Genomic DNA, 22859 nt, shown 5'->3' with positions numbered 1-22859 from the left:
TGCCCTCCCGTGTATCAACAGACCCCCCCCCAGCCTGTGGACTTTCTGAGCATGGACAGTGGTCAGGCTGCAGCAGGAGCCTGGGATCCTCCTACCCTTTGCTTTTCTCTCTCACAGCTCTGCACTTTCAAGAAATCCCGGGCAGAAATGCCAATGCCCAGAGCCAACAAGGACCAACCTCATCCTACATCAGAAATGCCACCGCTGCCCCTTGCAGATCGCTCCTCCCATGTCACTCACAGCTCCAAGGCCACTGCAGGGCTGGAGTGGCTTTTGCTTGGCACACTCATGAAGCAGAGATGGGCTCGGATCTGAAACCTCTCCAGAGCAGGAAAGCCCTGAACAAGGTCAGGGCTCAGCCACCGCCTTTTGGCCAAGCGAGCTGTTAGGGAAGGACAAAGCCCATTTACAAGACAAAGAACAAAAGTCCCAGGGGAAGGTCGCCAGTGTAGTCATCTCCACACATGCAAAGGTCCCTTCTGCCTTTTTTTTTTTTTTCCCCCTTTGAAATTTCAAATTCCAGTTTGTGGACAAAGTCCTGCCTATCTGAGAATATAGATCTCCGACCACTGACCAAACTCCACTCCAAGCAGTCCCGAGAGCTGCTCTTCCCCTTGCCCACGGATGCCTCCGCTCAGATCCCAGATCCGCTGGGATCGCGCCGAAACTTTTGTGCCGGAGCAGAGCACTCATACAAGCACAGAGTGGATTTTGCACGTTTCAACCTTAACCTTAACCAGCAGCTCCCTTTCTTCACGTGGAATGGGAAGGACTATCAGGAATAACCAGGTAGGAGCCTTATCACCTCCAATTCAACTGGGCAGCCATTGCAGATAGAAAATGAGAAGGAGAAACAAGGGCTTCCATTGTGCTTATACCAGCAATTTTAGCTCATCATTTAAATTAGGGAAGGGGAAAAAAAAAAGGCAGCTTCAGAGGGGATGGAAAACGAGAGGGAACATGAGCTTGTGGAGGCAGAGACACTCCATGTGGTTAACTGATAACTCCAATTTGCCTCTTCCCTCTCATCTTTTCTGATTCTCCCAATTAAGCTCCACTATTCTCATGCTAATCATTTCTTGACCTGTTTATTCTGCATTAAAAAATTAACAGAGAGCAGTTTACTGCATGACTTGCTCAGACAGGACCACGACAGATCAGCAGGCAGGCTTTAAGCCTCTGTGCAAGACTTTTAGGTCCAGCAGCCAGTCTGCACAGCTCGAGGATGAGGGTTTTTTTCCTGTTTTTGAAGAACAGCTTTTTCTAAAGTCAATATAAATCCCCCTCCCTTCGTGCCTTGAGTATATTTGCTCTGTGGCTATTTCCAAATGGGAAAGATAAAGCCAAGGGCTTGTGTTTTGTCAGACTTTTTGTAAACAGGGATATTTTGTCCCCGCTGTCAAACCCCTCTGCCTTCTGCCTCGGCGTGCCATGACTCTGAAGCAGAGTTGTCAGCATGTTAATAAGCAGCTCCGAGGAATTTGGCAGGGACTGGGGGGCTGCAGGTCAGTGCAGCTGAAACAAGCCCCCAGTTCAAGTGGCAGATCTTTGCCTCCACTCTGGGCAATCATATGACAGACACACAGATGGGGATCTGCTCCCGTGTCTGTCCCCAGAATGTCCCCAGCAGCAGTGAGAAGTCTCCAGGAAAACGGATGATTCAGCAGAAGTTGTTCAGGGTCTGTTTGCCCCTTGCCAGCCGCACACAGCACATCCCTGCCCCAGCAAAACACTTTGTGGAGGTGAACCAGAGAGATCCACCACCTCCATCCAGGGAGGTGGATCAAAAAGATCCAGCCCCAAGAGGCAGGAGGTGACCAGACCACAGCCACGTGCCAGACCTGTGCCCAGGAGAAGACGCAGGCATTTTATTGTCCTGTTCAACAACAAATCGCCCTTGGTGACTTATTTTCCCCAGCGCTGAAGCGCCTGTTGCTGTGGTTGGGTTAGATGCTGTTTGGAGCTGGAGGCGATGCCCAGGACAGGCGATGCCTGAGCAGACGCCGGACACGCTGTCACTGGTGAGCTTGTGACATGTAGTGGCACCCTGGGCTCCCCAGCACAGCTAAGGGTGACAGAGGCAGCTTCACCGCAACCTCAGGCTATTTCTCACCAGTGCCAGAGTTATCAAAAAGCAGCCAAACCAGCCAGAACTGCCCAGGCCCCCAGGCCATAAAATCACCGTATGGAGAATTAAGGCAGTTTTTGGACGTGGGGAAGAGACGCTTCAAAGGAGGTAGCAGACTCTGCTTGAATTCCTCTCCAAAAGCAACACGGGCATTTCAGCCAAAGCTGGGATGGATGTTGGAGCTGGAGGTAATTATTGGAGCTAAAATAAATAGCTGCTATGCAGAAGTGGTAGGGAAAGAACTGCAAACATGGGGACAGACAGACCATTTCAGCATACACTGCTCTAGCGATAACACTCTGCGTGCCTTTCATCCCAGGACCAGAAAGGGGTTTATTATCCTGCCATACAAAGGCTCTGAACACTTGAGGAAGTAATTATTAGTACTCTTGGGAGCTGTTGTTTTGCAAGGACAGTAAGTTTGAGCCGTTCTCAGAAGGGCAGCTGTGCACAAAAATGCCAGTGCATTTGCTGGAGTGGATTTGCAGGCCCTCTGGCTGCACTGCAGCCCTTGGCAACAGCATCTGTCCTCTGGGACCCGCAACTCGGCATTTGTGACTCTGGAAACCTGTCTGCTGTGTTTTTATGCAAAATCACGCAATGAGCCCAAGACCAAGTGAGGAAGAGGAACTGTTAGATTCATTTTCTTCCATTACACCACAGGCTGCAACTTGGCCCAAGCTACAGCTCCCACCACTGATCCCGCTTGCCCCATCCAAACCCTACATGGGGAGCATTGCACTCTATCCAAACCCCACCCCAGCGGACACCCGGACGCTTCCCAGCAAAACATCTCCTGCCTATTTGGGAGCAAATCCAGAAAAACTGTGACTTTGCCACGCGCTGCTCCAGGTTCACTGTCTACGCTGGCAGCTGCTCAGCTCGAATCCAGTGGTTTAAGCCCCATTTAAATTGGGGATCAGAAGCCATGGGGAAGCAGCAGCGCTGGAGCGGGGCTTTGCTGCCTGCAATAAGCACTTATTGCCTTTCTTGCCTGGCCAGCTCACGCCTTTAGTATGGCAGGGATCGCAGCAGCCCATGTCTGGACCTGGGGAGAACTTGTTTAGCAGGTGGATATGATCCCTTTGGAACTGAAGTAATCTTGCTGCTTCCCAGGGAAAAGAACCCTACTGAGCTCACAGTCTGGCAGGCGAGCGAGTCTCTCCCATCACCCCTGCCAGCTGTTTGCAGGGCTTTTAGGTTTCATTGACTTTATGTGTTCATTATACACACACGAAACAGCCCCTGAATCGTTCCAGCTGGTGGAGCAATAGGTAGAGGAGGAGAGCAGCCAAAATCAACAAAGGTTACAAAGCAAGTTTTGCTTTTTTAAAAATTTCTCTTCTCTTCTCTGTGGATGCAACAGCAAGCCATGGCTGGAAGTGATCTCCAGTCGCTGCTGGGGCTCGGGCCCCGCTAGAAATTAAGGCAAAAGGCTGCAAAGCTGCTGGGGGTGTGGAGGGAGAGCTGCAGGGCGGCGAGGGCGGCAGAGGGACGGTCTGAGCCCATGTCCCCGGAGGAGGGCAAGTCAAGGGCTCCTCAAGGGCAAAAAGCATCTTCCTGAATGCAACAGCCATGGGCTGCTCCAGCTGCCCTCCTCCTGCGCCGGGCGGGCTGGCAAAGACAAAGTTCAGGGAGCTGAAATGTGGGGGAGCATCTCAGGAAAGGGCCACGTGTGTGTCTGACGGGAGGCAGCACGGGGAAGGCGGAAGGCTGCCGTAGGTGGGAGCACTGGTCAGGTCTGAACTGGGAAAGGTAGGCTGGGCATGGAAAAAAATAAGAAAAAAAAAGGGGGGGGGGTGGTAACTTAAAATTCGAGAGATTCTGCTTTCTGGAGTCAAAAGGAAACAAGTTAGTGCAAAATGCTTTTTCTCTGCAGGAGCGTGCAGGGTGCCTGAAGAGCCTGTCTTGTCCCCAGTGTCCTCAATTGCCAGAGCCCAGCAGGTGCCAGAGGGGTAAGTGGGAGTACTCAGGAGCTCCACGTCCACCAGTTTCACAGCCCTGCAGCCTGTGGCCACCACAGCACTCTCTGATGCTGCCCAACCATCCTGTCTACTGCCACACAAACAAAACCCACAGGAGAAAGCAAGGTATGGGAACATCGGAGCTTTCTACATGTAAGGGGACAAGGGGAGGGGATCACATGTCTCCACAGTCCCATAAACCCATGTCCAGGACACTGCAGTGCCAGCTGCCTGGCTCCTGGCTAACAGACAACATGGCAAACTGCTATTTAGCCTTTGTCTCCAAGACAGGATAACAATATTATTTGTCCCTTTGCATTCCTGCAAGGCCCAGTGCCGTTGGCCTCTTGTATCATAAAGAAATTAAAATATATTATGACCATAAACTACATCATTTGAGGAAATGAACCATTTCTAGTAAACGTATCATGGGACGCTGAAGCCATGAACTTTTCTAAATCAATCGCCAGCTGATAAAGTGCGCAGGTATTTGCTGGGAGCAGCTCACAGCACGTGGCTCCCAGCACGGCGCTGACGTGGGGAGCTCGTCCCGCGGGATGGTGGCTCAGGGTACAGGCTGTCCTAGGAGGCACAAACCCCACCACCGGCACAAGCCCTGCTTGGGGCGGGAGAATTGCTCAAGCAGGAGGAGCCCCAGGATTTTTGCTGTGCCCCGGGGTCGTGCCAGGGCTGGGGTGGTGTTTTGTGGATGAGGCTTCACGAGGCGCAGCGCTCCCAGGGCTGGGGATGCTCGAAACATGTCTGAGTGCCTGCAAACCCCCCCACAGCACCCTGAGCCCAGTCAGCATCACCCCTGCCTCACCTCCGTGCCTAGGGCCCCCGGGCTGAGCACGGAGATGGCCAGTGGGGGACCTGCACTGGAGGTGGCCACAGAGGGGGACCCAGAAAACCTTTCTAGTAAAAGCTCTATGCAACCGGCAAGGCTTGCATTGAAACTGTTTTTCTCTTAGTTGCTTTTAAGCTTTCCTCATGAGGGCTGGGTAAGTCCTGCTGGAGACCTCTTTGGCTAAGGAGCAGCAGCAAACAGGGCAGGACCAGGGCAGGATCCGTCCCCGGGCAGCAGTGCCAGACACGGGGAACTGGGCTGAGAACAACCAGTTCGTTTCCCAAATGGTGTGGGCAGTCACCGGGGTATCTGTGGGATGCCTGCCCGGCTCCACCACCTCTTTCCTCAGGGAGCTGCAGCACCCACTCCACCGTGCCACCCGCATCGGGATGTCTCTCTCGAGAGCCCCAGAACCTAGCCTGGGGACGCTAGGCATCGCCACCCACAAACCTGGCACGTTCATGCTGCACAAAGCCAAACAGAAACCAGAGACTTGGGGGTCCCTTCATATGGGGACCAGCAATAGGTCTGTGGGGGATGAGCCTATTTCAGCTGCTCTGAAGCCCCCCTGGACACCCCATGGTGGGGTTGCCGATGCCCTTCATTCACAGAACCTCTGCAGCGCTGGCTACGCCGCTACTTCTCTCCCTGGTGCGAGTGCCAGGGGGAGCACGGGGGGTACCTGGTGTTTCCTGGAGCAGGTCGTATCTGCTGCCATTCATCTTCCAGGGGCGCTCAGCTCTGCGGGCAGAACTAGGGGAGTCTCGCCCTCGGATGGGGCCGTGCAGCTGGCAAGACCCCCGCGGGCTGCGGGGCAGGAGCCATGCCCGGGAGCTGGCTGTGGTGCGGCGGCAGGGACCAGCTAATCCCTTAATGCTGGTCACAATGAGATTTGATGGGGAGCAGGAGTTTTTGCCGCAGAGACACAGGTTTTAAAGGGTTATGGCCACTACCCGGAGGGGAATTATAAGGTGGCTCCAGGTTTGTGGCCCGGTGCCCGGCAGTGATGCCTGCTGCTTTCTGGGCCACCTTTCTGAGGTGCCCTCACCCTGGCCTCTGGCCTGTCGCTGCATTTCTGTGGGGCAGGGGGTGCCTGACTGCACATGCAGCTCTAAGAGGCTGCTCCAGAAAATGTGCCTTGATGTGTGTAACAGCGGGAGCGGGTCAGACTCCCTCTCCGGGGAGAGGCTGGCCACTTTCACTTTAAAATGTTTCTATATAAATACCCAGAACACCATATCCTTGAGAAACAACCTTTGTCTCCCCTCCCAGCTGCCATCACGACATGCAGGGCCGGGAGAAGCGAGGACGGAGCAGGGTAGCAGTGGGGAGCGGCACACGTGGTGCTCCCCATCTTTGGGCAGCCCTGGGCTTTGTCCCCTGCAGAGCCCGCAGAGCATCTCCAATGGTTCAAACCACCCTGGGGCATCGCTGCTGGAGCCTGCCGGTGGCTCCCCAGGCACCTGCCTGCTCTGTGCCAACGCCCTCCTCTCCCAGGGCAACTGGGACCTGGAAAACTCTCAGGATTGAGATTTCTTAATCGATTGTGCACATTGGTGCTGTCAATGGGGAATCCAGGAGCCTCCACGTCCCAGAGAGCCCGAGATTTCGGGTAGTGCCTTGCAGGCAAGCCCAGCAGGAAGAAAAGGGATTTTGCAACTGCCAGGCTACAAAAAAACCCTCTCTGCCACCAAAGCACTCTCTGCTTTTTTTTGGGGAGATGAAGCTGCTGTGACATTCTCATGTCGACTCATTTGGCCCCGGTCCAGAAGGGAGCACAGAGGCCACTGAGCACCAAGATTTTTCTCCTGTGCGGGGAGTGATGTGCTGGCGTGTGTGGCCATGCTTAGCCAGGAGGAGGGAAATTCAGTGAGGGATTAGAGTGGCACTTCCCTGGGTTTTCACAGGCCCGGAGCAATGAATTCAATGCTGTGAGGGAGAACAGGACACCTTTGCAATGCAGCCCCGTGCTGCACGGCCGTGATCCCGACCAGGGCGGGGAGTGAGTGTGGCCGTGCTCAGCCTCTGTGCCTGGAGGAACTGCCTGCGGGGCCAAGCCCATCTGAAACACCCATTTTCCTGCACTTTCCTTCCTCCTTGGATGGCGTTCCTCCTGCCAAGTTCGCCTCTGCTTTTGTTGTGCCAAGGAGTAGAGAGTTCGTTCCTGCCCTCCAGAGATGTCGGACCCCAAGCCCTGTCTTGAAGGCACGAGTCTAATGGAGCAAAACCATTCCGAAACAGTTCCCGTCCTGTCTCCGTGAGTCTCCGCTCCCAGCCCACGCTGCTGGTGTTCATACGAATTAGTTTGGAGCACACAGGGCTGCCAGCAGCTTTCAGAAGGCTCCTGATGGATCAGGGGTGGGAAATGACCCAGCTGGTCCGTACCTCTGCTCCGTGCCCTGGAAGGGCTGTGCTGGTGGCGGGGGCAGATGCCCAGTGTGACCAGGCAGGGCCAGGAGAAGCATCAAGGACAGGACTGGCTCTGAACTGGGCATAACCCCATGACACATCCCTTCACCACTCTGTTTCCTCATTGGCTTTAACGCCTGTAACAGGGAAACACACCCAGGTCAACAGAGGTTTCTCCCAGTCGGTGGCAGTCCCCGGTCACACACCCATGGACGAGCCATGGCAGCACCCGGCTCTGCTTCCACCAGGGTGTCCATGCGGTAGCAAAGCCACCACCTCCATCCCACCACCATTTAGTCCTTGAAGGCAGCAGACTCTGGGCAGGGGAGCAGCCAGGGCTGTGGGTCTGAAGCCCGGCTGCTTGCCACTCCTGCCTCCTTATCCCGCCCTTCATTTCCCGGTGCCACCTTTGCCCTGCCAGCGCCAGACTCTCTGCGTGGGCTGGATCCCCCAGGCACCCATCAGTGCCTTCTCTGCTCCTCCCTGCTGCGGCATCTTGACCAGCGTGAGCCTGCCCGTCCTCAGAGCATTACTTGATCCTGCTCACGAGCGGTGGCGACTGCAAACAAGAGGCCACACAACTTGCTGGATGGGGACCCACAACGCAGCAAGTTGGTTTTTTTCCATGGGGTGGTTGCTCTTTTCTGCCTTCCACTGAGCCCCGCAGTGTTGCCCTGTCCATTAACCTGACACCCTGCCCAGCCTCGCAGTCTGTAGCCAAATTTCCTTGGGCGACATTGTCACCAGTGAATCCTCTTCCCAGGCTGGGCTGTTGCTTTTCACCGGGGGTGGTGGGGTGGAGCCTGCCATCCTGATGGACATGATGGGTGGGATGCAGGACTTGTCTGGTCGGCTGGAAGCGGTGGGCAGGCTGGCACGCTGGAGATGAGGAGCAGCAGCAGCTTTTATCATAGGGTGTCAAGGCTTTGGGGACAAAATGACAAGCCTCCCCTATGAACAGAGGGGGAGAGAAGTGGACGAGCGGGTCGGGAGGAGCCGGGCTCTGCAGCCTCCACGAACGGTGCTGGGCCATAGAACGGTGCTGGGCCATAAACGCAGCGCGGTGGCTGTCGTTTATGTGTCAGCAAACACATCGAGTGGGCTCGACTATTGATTCTGACTGCATAAAAGCGTGTTGTGGCACTTGTTCAGGTTTGCGCAGGTTTTACAGCTCTTGTTCTGAGAAGTGCCCATGTATTTGGTTTTGCTCCTTCCTTCAGGTCTATCTGTTGACATTGGCTCTCTTAACCAGAACGTTGGGCCATGCCAGGAAGCTGAGTGTATGGCTCTCCCCGTGTTTCCCACTTTCCCAGGAGTTATCTCCTATAAAATCTCACACACGCCCATGGCCAGGGCAGGTTTCTGGTGCAGAGGCAAGTGAAAGGTGCCTGCTGGTCCAACGTTGGTGGGATCGGGTGCCCCGTACTTGGTGGCAGGAGCTGAGCCACCCATCCTGATGGATGAGTTTGAGGGTGGATGGGCAAAGCCATGGGTAGGGTCCCTCTCCCAGAGAGGGAGAAGGTGTCAGAGCTCCCAGGGCATCATCACAGAGGAGATCATGGTGACACACAGCAGGTGGCGCATGATATTACTCATTCCCCATCTCCAGTCCTCTTCCCAGTGGGAGATGCCAGCACCAGCTGAGCCTGCAGGGACATCTTGGTGCTGGCATCTCAGAGGGCTTGAGCCCACAGTGATGGTCCCCATCTGCCTCTCAGCAACCGGAGCTCCTAGTACCACAGGGCCACAGGCAGAGTCTCTCCAATGGCTGGAGCATTTTGGGACAGAAAGTCTGGTTCAGCCAGAAAGTCTGGTTCAGCCATGCAGACCCCCAGCGTTTTGGAGCCAGGATCCATCTGCTTCCCGTCTGCTGGTGCCTTTCCATGAGCCTCTCACTCTGCACGGAGCTGCTCCTCTTGCACGTTCGGTGCGTTATCCAGAGCACGGCATTATGTTTTGAGGCATGTATTTCCTGAAGGGATTTGATGGGTAGTTGCTGTTGGTGCTCAGGCTGAAGCCTGGGCAGGAGCCGTTCCTGGGAGTGATTGCTTCTGGGACCTGGCTTAGCTCGGAGGCCCCGGTGGGAATGTGGTGCCTGTGCCCAGCGCAGGCGAGCAGAGCTGTCAGCCCTGGCTCCACGATACAGCCACTACCTTGAAACTTGCCTTCCATGAAAATTCTGCAACATTTGCCGTTTCCACAAAGATTTCTGCCAGAAACCTTGTTTGCTTGAATATTTGAGGAAAGCAAACAGAGAAGGAACCTGAACACAAACAGTCGCAGACCTTTTTTTGCAGTCTTTGCCCCCTTCTAACCCCAAGCCCACTGTCAGTGACACTTGCAGGTGTGTCCCCTGCCTGCCATACCCCTTGGCTCTGCCATGTGTGCTGCCTTGTCCCCTGCACTGGCCTTGGCCCTGCTGCAAATATTGTTGTATTTAAAGGAAAATCGTCCAGAGCTTGCTGTCTGCCGGACCACCACCACCACTCACCACCCCTTGCACTCACTTTAAAGAAAATCAGTTTTTAGTGCCGTTTAAGAAATGTCGGCGGAAGAATAACCGCGCACGTCTGACTTGCAGACCTACCCCTGCCCTGCGGAGCTCAAAATAGCTCTTGGGCGCTCCTCAAGCCTTCCCCAGCCTCGCGCTGCTCGCCTCCCAGCGCTGGAGCTCGCTGCCGGCTGAGAGCAGCCCTCTGTGCTCACTCCCCCGTATAAAAATCCCTTCGGGTTTTCCAGCGCGGCCAGAGGTGAGGGTGTGCTGCTGGCCAGACGAGCGGCAGGGGTGAGGCGGCCGCCCTGGCGAGGTGAAGTCGCAGCCCTGCGGGGAAGCACAGCTGCCCTGCAACACCCCAGCAGCAGCCCTGCGGCCCCCCACGCCATGGGGAGCATCCCAAGCTCTTGCCCGGGGCTCTTCCCTCCACCAAGCACCAGCAAACAGCACTCGGGACCAGGCCACGGCAGCTAAAGCAGTGATTGTCCCTTTTCACCGCATCTAAATACCAGTGCTTATTCCTGGGTGCAGCAAGACCCTGCTCAGCTGTTTCTTGCCCCGGTAAGTGCTGACCCAGCCACCCCCAACAACTGACGCGGACGGTCCTAACACCCACCCATCCCGACAGCCTCTGGGCCACGGACACAGAGCCCAAGGAGTAATCAGAGGAATTAAATAGCAGCTGACATGAAAAATCGAGGGGGGAAAGCTCAGTTTGGGCCGTATCTAGGGGAAAGCTATAAAAAATTAGACCCATTTGGCAATGAAAAATAATTGCTTTGCAGTGAAAAATAAAAATACTTAGAAATTCTGCCCCCTTTTATGTTCTTCAGCTGAAACTATTCACCACATCTGACCAAAAAGCCTGAGCAGCTCTGACGTCTTGCATTTTTCAGCGCATTTCCAAAGCTGCTTTATGGAGCCGGCCCCGATCATGCGCCAGCCCCTGCTGTAACCACCGGCCCCGGGAATCCCCGGCTCCAAGAGCTGTGCCCGAAATACGAAGGAGCGGTGCTGCCTGTGCTGGGATTGAGCGTAATTGCCTGGATTGTGCCCAAGTTTCATCAGGAGGATAAAGATGGAGCTGGGGGCTTGTCGCCTCCTCGCTGCCTGGGAGGGGCCTGTCCCCTTGCCCCCTCTCCATCCCCTACCCTCTCACACACCCGTTTGCAGCCTCCTGCGGGGATTTTGCACCAGCACACCCGGAGGAGCCCTTTCCAGCTCACAGCCCATCCTCAGCGGGTGCAGGTGAGGATGCTGAACCTGCCCCCAGCCCCATGGCACTCCAGGAGCTGTGGCATCACTCCCTTCTCGCCCAGGGACCCCACAGGGTGTTGGGGACAGGCCACCTTTGTCACCGCCCAGCAGGGCATCCTCCAAGTCCTTTAACCAAGGCACAGGTCTGATGGGAGGGAAATAAGTGCCCCCCAAGGTATGGTTTAGGGAGAATGCCAGCGGCCTTTGGGGGTGAGGGTGGATGGGGAGGGCTGCAGTAGCTGCAGTGGGGGGGACACCCCACTCTGTGCTCTTGCTGCTGCTGCAAAGAGCGGGATGGAGCTGCTCACCATCCCGAGGCCGAGTGCTGGCACCCGTCTTTCCCCTTGGAATCTAGCCCAGGCTTCAAATGGATGCTGAAATGCTGAAGCCTCCGAGATAGATGGGGAGATGGAAAAACAAGAAAATCTTTCTATCGATCAAGGGAAACTGAAAATAACTGTATCACCCCCACCAAGGCTGAAGGCTCATCTGGTGGAGCCTGATGTGCACCCGCCGGCTGAGCACCGGCAATGCCAGTGCGATGCCCGCTGGAGTGGCCCGTCCCAGCTGGCCACGCGGGCAATGCTGGTGGGCACGGCTGGGCTCAGCGCTGACACCACTGCGTGGAGCACCCCTGTTGCTTTCCAAGGGAATAAACTTCCCGGTGACCCTGGGGCGGGTTTGGCCACCACTTTTCTCTCTGCCCCATGGCGCATCCCGGCTGCTGTGCCCACCCTGCCGTCAGCCCATCCCCATCCCATCCCATCCCCGCGGTGCTGCAGGCTCCTGGGGAAGCCAGACGCTGCCCAGTCCCCCATCCCCGCCAGCCCTTCCTCGCCTCTATTTGGATAACTTTTTCACCTGTTCTATTTATGAGGACTCCCCTCCTTCTGCCAACACTCTGAGTTTCCTCTTGCTTTGCTCTGGGAGCTCCATCTCGCTTTTTTTTATTCATCTTATTTTTCTCCCTCCCCCCTTGCCAGGCCCCACGCTCGGCAGCCCGTTCCCGCGGCAGGCTGGCCGGCAGCGGGTGCTGGCCAGAGCGAGCCTTTGTTTGGCCACAGAAGCAGATGGGGAGAGTGGCCGTGGGTGGGACGTGCAGCGATTCTGCTTGCCTCTGCCCCGGCTTGGCCCACGGCTCAGTCACTGACCCCCAGGCTGAAAAATTAGGAGAAAATCAGGATTAAAAAAAGAAAAAAACAGGAGAAAATTAATGGCAGAAATGTTTGCCTGCCTGTGTTTAAGGTCACCGGTGTGCCAGGGCTGGCAAGCGGCTGCTCGCATTAGAGCCAGCTGCAAGTGGGCAGAATAACTTAATTGTAAGTGATTAAAGAGCTTGTTCAGCTCCTTGCGTTGCATCTGTCAGGCAAAGGCTGTTGCTCGCTGCAGAAATGAGGCTGGCTTTGCACCCCGGGGCAAAGCAGGACACAGGCACCCTGGATTTGGGGACACCCAGACCCAGCCACCCGGCACTGCCACGTCCCCCAGACTGATGGGATTGTCACTTGAGCCTCCCCTTCTCCTGCAGATGAGGCACAAGTCAGTCCTTGCGAGCTCGGTGGGTCAGGAGCCATGTCCCCCGCAGCAGCAGAGAGGGAGAGGCGTCCCTTCCTGCACAACGCCTGCCTTGGGGCGTCAGCCTGGAGGATGCTCAGCACCTGCTTCTGCTGGGCCAGCCCGCAGGGGTGTCCTCGCTCCGGGACCTGACCCTCTGTACGTCGCAGAGGCATCAAGCCTTCCTTCTACCCGCCCACGAGCAGCCTTCATCGCGTGGCTCCTTGCACATCGTCTGAGCAGCACCAGCTGGACACAAAACCACAACCTGCACTGAACAGACCAAAAACTCGGCGTTTTTGTGAGCCTGGCTTTATGCGAGGCCCTGTCCTGCTGCTGGCTCCTGCGGCTCAGAGGTGATGGGAGCTCCTCCAGAGCCCCGGCTGCTGTGGGCCTGGGACGGACAAATGGGTGACCCACTAAAAATGGGTAAAACTCAGCATTTCGTAACTGTTTGACTGTAGCTCCCTACTCCAGCGCGGCCCAGCAACACTATTGCAGATCCTATGCAACACCTGTATGTTTCCATCGCAATGGACCATGGACCCACCAAAATGCCGATGAGCCCCGCGTCTGGCCGTGGCTCACCGTGGGGCCAAAAAATCAAGTGAACTGGAGAGTACTGAAGTGCTGGGGGCTGGGGCAAAGTGGCATGGGACCTCGCTGCAGCATGGATGCCCAGCACAGGGAAGGGTTATGGCTGGAGGTGGTACCCGTGGGAGGATGCAGGCCTGGAGCAAGAGAAGCCACCACCCAGAACAGGGGCCTGGGAGCCCCACAAACCCTCTGGGACCTGGCTGCAGCACATGCAATGGCTGGTGGGGCTGGGTGTGCTCATGGGTGGGATGCGGTAAAAGGGAAGCGGAGCAAGATGTGAAAAATACAGTGAGGAGAAGCAAGGCAGCGTGATGGAGAGCCATGGTATCTGATGAAGAGCTACAGGGTGTGATGGAGAGCCAGGGGAAGCGATGGAGAGCCATGGAGAATGACGGAGAGCCACGAGGAAGTGATAGAGAGCTATGGAGAGTGATGGAGAGCCACAGGGATGTGCTGGAGAACATTGTAACTGTGAGACCTCCTCTGCCGAGGCCTCACTCCTCACCCTGGCCATGCCCAGGGAACTGGGGTTCCCAGATCACATGGGACCAGGGAAGCTGCAGCACAGTTGGACCCATCCCGCGAGTAACGATGGGCTGATGGCAGCCCCAGGCCAGGGGACCTGTCCCCTGGTGCCCATGTGCGTTTGTTGGCAGTTGGCGTCCGGCGCAGCTGTGGCACAGGGCTGTCCGGGGCTTCTACCCGCTGTGCCACCCGGGCAGCCTGGGCACAGGCCTGGCGGGCATCTCCCTGCGGCCGGGACGCCCTGGGAAGCGGCATCCCACCCGATGCTCTGCACCACAGGGACCGGAGGATGCCGTTTGTCCGGGCACTCCACTCCCTGCTGGGAAACCTGCCCGGCATTACCACCAGCCCGGCCCCGGGCGAGAGCAGCGGCGCTGGCGGAGCTGTGCCCGCTCCCGCAGCCCAGGTGTGCCACCGGCCGCCCGCCCGCAGCCTTTGCATGGGAGCTGGCTGCGCGTCCTAAGGCAGCACGTCACCTCCTTCCTACACTGCTTCCACTTCTCTGCGAACCCTGCAGCAGCCCCTCTGCCAGCGGGTCGGACCTCAGCCACGTGCCTTCTTCTTCCAGCCGAGCAGAGCGAAAGTGAGAAAATATATATATATATGTATATATAGATCATATAAAAAAATAATCAAGGACCCTTTTTTCTGCCTTCATGCCTTTGCAGGTGCCTGAGCCGGCAGGGGCCGGGCAGCGCGGTGGGGCCAGGATGTGGGGCCGGGGGCTCTGCCCGCTCCCAGCCCCGCTTCCCGCGAGCGACGCCGGGGCGGCAGCGCGGGCGATGGGAACGCTGTACTCACCATATGGAGCCTCCATCTTAGCGCTTAGCTGGGTGCTTACATTGACCATGTCTCGCCGGCTACTGCTATGGGGACTTGGGGCGAAAACCAGAGGAAGTGGAGGAATAAAAAGAAATCTAAATAAATAAATAAAAATGTCTTTCACTGAGGAACTAGGTGAAGGCAGGAGGGAGCGCGAGAGGCAGGGCGAGGAAACCTGCCTCTCCTGTTATCTTATTGATTCGCTTAATCAGGGCTAATGTGGGTGGAGATGTTAAATAGTAACCAAGCTCTTATGGAAACCAATCTGCAAGGTGCCGTTGCTGTAGCTATAGTAACTGCTGCCAAGCTAGAAACTCAAACACGGCTTTTACTGGACTCTTTTGGGGCTCCCGTTTCCACTCGGTGTCAAGGCCGGGGCAGCCGCCGGGCTGGGGTTCAGCCCCGGCCACAGGGGGAAGCGGGGGGACAGATCCAGCCCTGCAACGCCCCAAGTGCTGCCAGGTTTTGTGCCATCGCCCACCCGCGATGGGAAAACCAGGGCTGAGCCTGCCAGTGGGCGAGGGGCTGAGCCTGCCAGTGGGCAAAGGGCTATGGGATGAGCCAGGGGGGCTAGCACACGCTGGCACAGGCAGAGCAGAGCCCAGCTGAGGCACAAGGGGCAAAACACCCTGGCCATGGGTCAGGGCTTGTCCCCCGCATGCAAAATCGGAGGGGTCACTTGGGGATGGGGAGCCGTAGGGATGCTGCAGTGGGATGCAGGGCGGTACCCTGAACAGGGGGCCAGGGCACAGGGCATTTGCAGCTCCTCCTCAAATCAGAGGGACCCACAAGATGCCGTGGCCACTCACGGACATCTGTTCTCCCTCCTGGACTGCAGCACCCACGTGAGGCCCCAGGGACCTGATGGTCCAGAGTGTGCAGCTACAGTTCTGGACCTTGAGGCAAAGCCTCTCTGCCCCTGGTGGCTCCATGGCAGGAGCAGCCCCTGCTCCCGGGGGGCTGCGCTCAGGCAAGCAGGGCTGTGTGTTGCTGAGATGATGCCAAATACTTGGGGATCCAGAGCTGGAGCTGAAAAAGTGATCGGCTGGCAGCGTAGGGCCTCCTGTACATCTCAGGAAAGGTCTGGGCTGGAGAAGGCACTGAGGGGCCCTGCCAGTCCCGGGACCCCCAGCACCCCGGCTATCGAAACACTGCATCCCCCAGGGGACAAAATTAGGGCTATCTGCTCCTCTGGATGGGAAAATACATCCCAAGGGAGCGTGCAGCGGGGTGGGGGTGAGCGGGGAGGGGGCTGCCGGGGTGCGGTGGGCTGCGGCGCAGGAATCTGCAGCCAGAGGCTCAGACCCAAGGCTGGGAATGTGAGGACCCCCTGGTTTGCTGAGTGCTGAGAGGTCCTGGAAAGGGAGAGGGAGTGGATAATGGGGTCCTCAGTAGCACTGGGGGTGAGGCAGGGCAGTGGGGTGGTGTGGGGCAGCCTGGGGGGGACAGGGTGCTCATGGCTCTCCAACGTCATCATCACCGGGTGTCCCGGCAGTGCTGGCTTCTCCCACACGATGGAGCAAAGCGCCCGGGCATCTCCTGCAGCCGTGGCCCATGGCCTTGCCGGGGGCTTCTGCACCCCTTCGCTGATTACCCCCAAAACCAGAGCAAAGGCACCGGCTCGGTGTTACCCCGAGGCTCCAGGCTGCGAGTGAGGGAGGACGGACACGAGCACGGGGGTCTCCAGGCTGCTTTATTGGGGGGCTCGGAGACGGGGGCCCTCTGGCCAGAGGGGCTGCCATGAAGCAGGGGGCACGCTCGGAGCTCCCCACTGCTCCTCCAGCCACTTGCCACGAGGGGAACATCTTGGTGTTCACTTACACCAGCCTGTGCCTTAGCACAGGTGAGGGGCAGTGGGGAAAGCCCCCCGAGCCCGCAGAGCAGGGACCATGCCAGCCAGCCCCGCTCCCTCCGCACACCCCCAAACCGTCCCTATTTCATTAAATGGGGACCTGAACCATCCCTATTCCCCCCAAAGTGGGAAGCAGCCGGACAATGCGAGCGCTGCCGGAGAGGGGTGTTAAAAAAGCAGTTTCCTACGCGGCACTAGGGATGAAGCAGGGTGGACTGCCGGGCTGCTGGGGGGGTCAGTGTTATAAATAATTCTGGTTCACCCCGTCCCCACTGGCGGGGGCTTCCTCGCAGGGCTGCAGCCCTAGAACCAGCTGACTTGGTTGGATTTGAGTCCAGTGAAGCACATGTTGTTGGAGCAGCCCCCGCCGTAGGTGGGGGGGCAGGCTGAGCAGGGCCGCCCCACTTTGTATGGCGCTTCTCCCAGCCAGTTGCCCCTAAAAAGAGAGGAGGGCATCACCTCTGAGCGCCATCACCTCTCCGCCAGCACCGGAGCGAGGAGGGAGGATGGCACGGGGTGGGAGGCTTCCCTCCATGCACTTACTTGATGGCGTAGTTGCAGACGAGGAGGACGGCGTGCCGCCATGTGCTGCCCCACACCTGCACGTTGGCGCAGGTGCTGAGGGCGCAGCCCAGGCGGCTGGAGGATGCCCACACCATCTGCGCCGGGACAGAGAACAGGCACTGTCGGTGACCGCCCGCCCAGGGGTCCCACCTCCGGCCACCCCGGGACCCCGGTGCAGGGCTGCCTCCCACCAGGGGATGGCATCCCGCCTGCCCACACTTCTCAGGCTGGATGCTGTGCCCACCACGGGCAGTGTTTCGTCACCAGGGGGTGATTTCTCACTGCCCGTCTTTTGCCTGAAGCCTGTGCTGCCCTGCAAGGGGCTGCCCTGCCACGCTCACTTAAATGAGCAGCAGAGTCTGGGTCACTTCTCCGATTTACCCAAATTAGTTCCCAAACCTCACCGGTAGCTTACCCTGCACACAGCGAGGTGAAACAGAAGCAGAAGCTCCTCCTAAAGCCTCTCTAGGCTGAATTTCTTCCTTAAAAAAAATGCGTCATCTTGCCTACTTGCAACCCGGAGCATCTCCATGGACGAGCCGCACAGGGATGCAGATGCTCGGGTAAAGGCTGGAGCCGTGCAGGGGAGGTAACTAGGGGCTGGCACTGCTTCGCCACCGAGCAGGGGAGCAGAGGGAGGTTTTCCAGCTTGTGCCAGCCAGGCTGCCGGCGAATGTGCCGGGGGACATTCCCAGGGAGCCGGACATGGCTGGGTGCTATAAAGCCTCTCCATCACACAGGAGAGGACTCACGCTCAGCAAAAGCACAAGGGTGCTTTTCATTTTCTCTTCACTACCTTTGAGATGCCAGTGGGTTAATAAAGAGAAAAAGGCCAAAGCAGGGAAAAAACCTTAAAAAGAATGAAAACGTCCCAGCCAACTGGCCAGAAGGTCCCAGCTGCACTTGAGCAGGCTGTGAGCCCCTGGGACTTCCATGCAAGCAGCCCAGTTCCCGCAGGGACCCAGGGTGGGAGGGCATCGCCAGAGGCTGCCTGCACCCCTCCGGCGGGCGCGCTGCCTGCTGCCAGCCCTGCTGCCTGATCGGGAGCAGGCAGCTGCCAGGATTTGATCCCGGATCCCAGCTGCTGCTGGGAGAAGGGCTGCTCCCTGCACAGCAGCAGCCCAAGGCACTCTGGGCTGCCCCCTGGTTTGCAGTGAGGTCCTGGGGGGCTGTGGGGCGGCCGTGGGGGGGCCGTTGGGGGGCTTCGGTGCTCACCTGCGTGTAGTGGCTGCAGACAGAGCCGCTGCATTTGGAGGGGCAGCGGGGGTTGCACTCGCGGGGGTGGGGGAAGGAGTAGTGCTGCTTCTCCTGGTGCCATGATTTCACCATGTCCACGACAGAACGGTACCTGCAAAAGGTGCCCTGCGTAAGGTGGAGCCTCTCCACCTCAGAGGTCATGGGTGAGGGAGAGGAGGGGAAGAAAGTCTCCACGTAGAGGGAATAGGGGAGAGAAGTGGGATGGGGCGGGGGCAATGATGTCCTTCTGTCAAGTCCACTCATACCGAAGGCCAGAAGACCTGGCCCTTGCTGGAGGCACCTGAGCACTCAGCCGGATGGTGGAGATCCAGGACCCACATCTCCCTGGTCCATGTGCTCGGCCGAGAGGGAAATAATGCCATACTCCCCAGCCGAGCAGCAGGCACCTCTGGTTTCCCACATTTACCCACTTGCGAGAGCTGGACCCTCCTCTCCCGGGGGGGTTGATGTGCCTCTTGGTTGTATCCCAGTCCTCCGCAACCCCAGCTCAGAACCTCTCTGCTCCTCAACCAAGGGGCTGCTGCTCCTCTTCCTCCTCTTCCAGCATCGTGGGCTGTGGGGGGTTCCCAGGAGCACTCACCTGCCCGAGTGGATGGAGAGGTTCTGCCCCACGTATTTCATCAGCTGGGGGGGCCCGTGGTCCCACAGGCAGCGCGCAGCCCATGCCTCTGCCGCCCTGGCCAGCCGCTCATCCCACACCTGGCCAGGAGGAAAGGAAAAGGGCAGGCAGGGATTTTGGGTGCCCAGAGGAGAGCAGAAACCCACTCCTGTGGGCTTCAGGGGGTGTTTCTGAGCACCCATGGGTGTCCAAAAAATATGGCTCACACATCGGGCTGGGAAAAGCCTGCAGGAAGCAGGGCAGCGTGTCCAGGAGCGATGAACCGCCCCAGCTGCCCACCACAGCTCCTGGGCACGGAGAGCGCCCACTGCCCAGGCAGAGCACGGGTGCCCTGAAGCAGTGCAAGCCCTGTGTGTGCATTTCCCTCCGGGAATGAGCTCCTTCTGCAGAAGGTGGAGCGGAATCCAGGGGGAAAACCCACAGCCATCCCAGCCCTCCACCGCAGCCCTGGCCACAGAGTAACCGGTGAGGACAGCTGGTTCCTTCATGCATTATTTAAAGGTTCCTCACCCATCCTGAGCTGCCTTGGGGAGACGCCTGAGAGAGTTATTTAGGAAGGCAGGAATTTAGGCCGAGCAAGAAGCGACGCAGGATGCTCCCAGGCACATCTGACCTGCTGTGGTACCCAACAAGCCGAGCTGCCGCCTGTGTCTCCCAAACCCACATCCAGGGACCTCCCAGCTGCTCCATCAGAGCTCCGGTCCTCTCCCTGGGAGCAGAGCAGCACATGGCACCTCCTGCGCCAAGGGTCCCACTCTGTGCCGGCTGAAATCCCTCCTCCTGGTGGCTCCCCATCTCTCCTCCCTTCAGGGCTGGAGCTTAGGAGCTCCAAGCAGGGTGGTGACAACCTGGGGAAGGCTCTGCCCAGGGTGGCCCTCGTCCGGAGGAGGTGCCCAACCTGGTGAGGCTGCTCAGTCCCTCTCCATCTCACTTCTGCACATTTCTTTTCCCCGGGGCTGGCATCCCTGGGCACACTCCTGCACCAGCTCCCAAGGGACCCTGGAGCTTGGGATCACGCGTCCCTCCCGGCCACCTGGGTTTTGGTTTGGGACCTGCACTTTTCATGCTTGTAACCACCTCCCTTCCCCTAATGCTACCTCTGCACCTCAGCTGGACGGATCCCGCCATCCTGCAGCCAGCAAGCTCCCAGGCATCCCAGGCACAGGACCAGAGGTGGCACCGGGTGGAAACACCACCCTGTTGGGACTCCATCCCTTGTGCGCAGGGGCTGCATGGGTCTGCCCTGCACCAGGGATGCGAAACGTCCCCTGCGACAGCCATCCATCTGCGAACCCGGGCAGCACCCTGACATCCCCATGTGCATGCCCTGTCCCCCCCAGGTTGGGTGCCCACATCACGGGCGAGCCCCTCGACCCCATGGCAGCAGCCAAGAGCTGTGGACCCCCAAACAGCCCGCCGGAGCCCGACTCACCATATACTCCATGTTGGCGGCGGGAGGGGACACCTGTGCCCGCACTTGGTTGTGGTAGTCCAAAATCACGCTCATGTCGCGGGGGGAGAGATATCGCTTCCGACGGCTCCGGGGGACCCCCACGCCCCACAGCAGGTCCGTGGCTCTGCCCCCAGGGGGGGACAGCAGCTCGGTGGCGTTGGGCAGCAGGAAGGAGCTGGACTGCTGTGTCACCCAGAAGCCCAAGGCGGTGAGGTACAGGTGCAAGTGGAGCACGGCCATGCTCGCCCGGCCAGCGGGATCGGCCGCTGGCTTTCCGCTCCCGCACGGAGTTAAGCGAGGACAAGGCGGATCGCCAGTCGCTGCTGCCGGCACGTGGATCTAGGAGGGAAACAACACAGGCACCGCTCAGGTTTGTGCTTCACATGCAAACACCACTTCCCAAAATAAGACGGAGATAAATTTTCTTTTTTTGTGCGTCCTTTTCAAATTAAATTTTTAAAATTAATCTCTTTGATAACTTCCTTTATCACAGCAAATTCCTTGGGACTGGCAGAGAGATGGCAGGCGAATCGGTTTTCTTGTTGTTTCTTTAAAAAAAAAACCAGCACCAAAATCAGTACAAAATCTCCCCCGTTTTTTCACTTATCGCACGTACCTGCCAGGCAGCTGCTAATCAGGAGCATGCTGAGACTTTCGCTGCAGCCGCCTGCCCTCTGACTTCCCAGGCGTTTGGTGTGTTGAGTAAATCCCCAGCACAAAAGGAAATCTCATAGACTTTTAAAAGCATCGACAAGAAATCCTAACGACTCTTTATCTCAGAGAAAGAAAAATAAACCACCGTAAAACCGGAATAATTAAAAAAAGAGAGAGAAAAATGCTGGAACATCTCCTCGTCTGTCAGCCGATGCACCTCCGAACATCCCTGCCAGCCCTTCCCCGGAGCAGCGGGGAGGATGTTCCCCCCACTACGTACCTTGAGGACTGAGCCAAGAGCAGCTGAGCCCGGCGGCGGCGGCAGCCGGTGGGATTGACCTTTGCAAACAACCTGCTGGGGCAGATGCGGGGGAGAGGTTTAGCCTAGTCCCGCCGGGCAGCCCGCCGCCGCATCTGACGCAAAAGCTGCATCTTAACTCTTCCCCCGAGGAATGTCCTGAAGTTTGGAAGGAGCCCTGCTTGGAGATTTATAGGCTGGTGGATGCATCCGCGCGCAGGGGCGCGCACGCAGCACGCCGAGCCACGCGCGGTGCCGGCGGGGGGAAGCCAGCAGAGCCCCCAGCACTCCTCCAGCGGGCAGGGGGGGGCTGCTGCTCGGCTGCTGGATGATGGGGTTTCCAGCTGCCTACGGGGAGAGATTCCCAGAATCGTCTCGTCCCTGTTCATCCCCCCCAAGCTGGGGTCTCGCTGGGAGCGGTGGATAGGGAAGTGGATCCAGGTTGGCGAGGGATGCGGAGGGGGTTTTGCCCCAGGAAGGTGGCAGTGGGGCTGGTGCTCACCGGGAGACACGGGGTCCTCCTGCTTTGGTGTGAGCTGAGCAGATGGCAGAGATGTCCCTTGCCAGGAGTGGCTGGGAGGGGATGTCCCTCACAGAGCTGCATGTCCCCCGGGCCAGCAGCTCTCCCTGTTAGAAATGAAGGCGCTTGCTGGGTGGGTTCCCCAAGGACTGGGGTTTGCGGCAGCCTGGGGGGGCTCTGCCCATGTCCCCACCACTGACCTGGGCTGACGATGCCCAGTCAGGGACATGTCCTCAGGGGAAAAGAGCCCTTCCTCTGGGGGCTGTGCTCCCACCAGGGCTCTGTCCCCAGGGAGGGGAAATGGCTGCAGAAGTCTGGAAGCTGTAGACAATCCTGCAGCATCAAGAGTGTTCCCCTGTAACACCCCAGCCGTCCCGATGCCTGGGGCCAGCTGAATTACTGCAGGTCACAAAAATGCAAGCCTGGCAGGCTGAAGGGGCTGCTTGCAATGCCCCTCACATCTCTCCCTCCCGCCGCGCTGGGAGCCAGAGCAGGCGGCTGCCTGGGAGCCGTGGCAGGGCTCGCTGCCATCGTCACCCCATGCCACAGTGCCCCAGGGAAGCAGGGTGCTCACCCTGCACCTCGCCAGGGCACAGGTGGGTCTGGAGCCAGGATTTGGCTCTTTGCTTGCATGAAGGAGACCACTGAGGCCAAATCCCTGCTCCTGAGCTGGCGGGAGGCACGGAGATGGAGGCACACACCTGAGATGGGGGAAAGCTGGTGCTCAGGCAGGGAGACAAGGATGCTGCTGGGGAGGAGGGGAGGAGAAGGCAGTCCCACAGTCCCCCCGGCAGCATCTTCTCTTCTGCTGCTTCTCACCCTCACTGGGATAAGAATTGAGGATCCCAGCAATGCAACTCCTGCCCCTGTTGGGACTGATGGCACATCCCAGAGCTTCACCCACAGCCCCCGAGACCCACAGGGACACAGAAGCCGACCAGGATCTCGGGGAGGAGCAGACGCGAGTGTGGAGTGGGAATAACGCCCAGGTGCTGAGCTGATGTGCTACAGCAATACAGCCTCACCCTGCTCTGAGCCTCTGCTG

At 58.2% G+C, this 22859-nt stretch overlaps 2 protein-coding genes and 1 long non-coding RNA gene across 4 annotated transcripts in view; 1 reads left to right on the top strand and 2 right to left on the bottom strand.

The window, feature by feature from the left end:
* HNF4A (hepatocyte nuclear factor 4 alpha) overlaps nucleotides 1–14639 on the bottom strand; it is a 37295-nt gene extending 22656 nt beyond the window's left edge. The window contains exon 1 of the mRNA XM_063349890.1: nucleotides 14577–14639. Coding sequence (XP_063205960.1) covers nucleotides 14577–14625 — 49 coding nt within the window. The 5' untranslated portion in view covers nucleotides 14626–14639. The remainder of the gene's footprint in view (nucleotides 1–14576) is intronic.
* Nucleotides 565–14576, top strand: LOC134522325 (uncharacterized). 2 transcript variants are annotated; one of them, XR_010073035.1, is made up of 3 exons: nucleotides 565–789; nucleotides 4008–11090; nucleotides 14444–14576. It is a non-coding gene; the product is annotated as an uncharacterized LOC134522325 (long non-coding RNA). The 2 variants fall into 2 exon arrangements; XR_010073034.1 differs by lacking the exon at nucleotides 14444–14576 and adding an exon at nucleotides 12628–13283.
* A 1953-nt stretch (nucleotides 14640–16592) lies between the features above and the next one.
* R3HDML (R3H domain containing like) lies at nucleotides 16593–21395 on the bottom strand. The gene is made up of 6 exons (XM_063350171.1): nucleotides 21277–21395; nucleotides 20322–20681; nucleotides 18851–18969; nucleotides 18229–18361; nucleotides 16993–17108; nucleotides 16593–16885 (listed from the first exon to the last, which is right to left on the bottom strand). Exons 2-6 carry the CDS (start codon nucleotides 20580–20582, stop codon nucleotides 16753–16755), a joined length of 762 nt encoding a protein of 253 aa, XP_063206241.1. The 5' UTR covers nucleotides 20583–20681; nucleotides 21277–21395; the 3' UTR covers nucleotides 16593–16752.
* Nucleotides 21396–22859: the final 1464 nt, after the last annotated feature.

The sequence above is a fragment of the Chroicocephalus ridibundus genome, chromosome 12 (assembly GCF_963924245.1).
Source record: "Chroicocephalus ridibundus chromosome 12, bChrRid1.1, whole genome shotgun sequence".
Taxonomy (NCBI): Eukaryota; Metazoa; Chordata; class Aves; order Charadriiformes; family Laridae; genus Chroicocephalus; species Chroicocephalus ridibundus.
The sequence above is the reverse complement of the archived record's forward strand: the minus strand, read 5'-3'. Positions and strand labels throughout refer to the sequence as shown.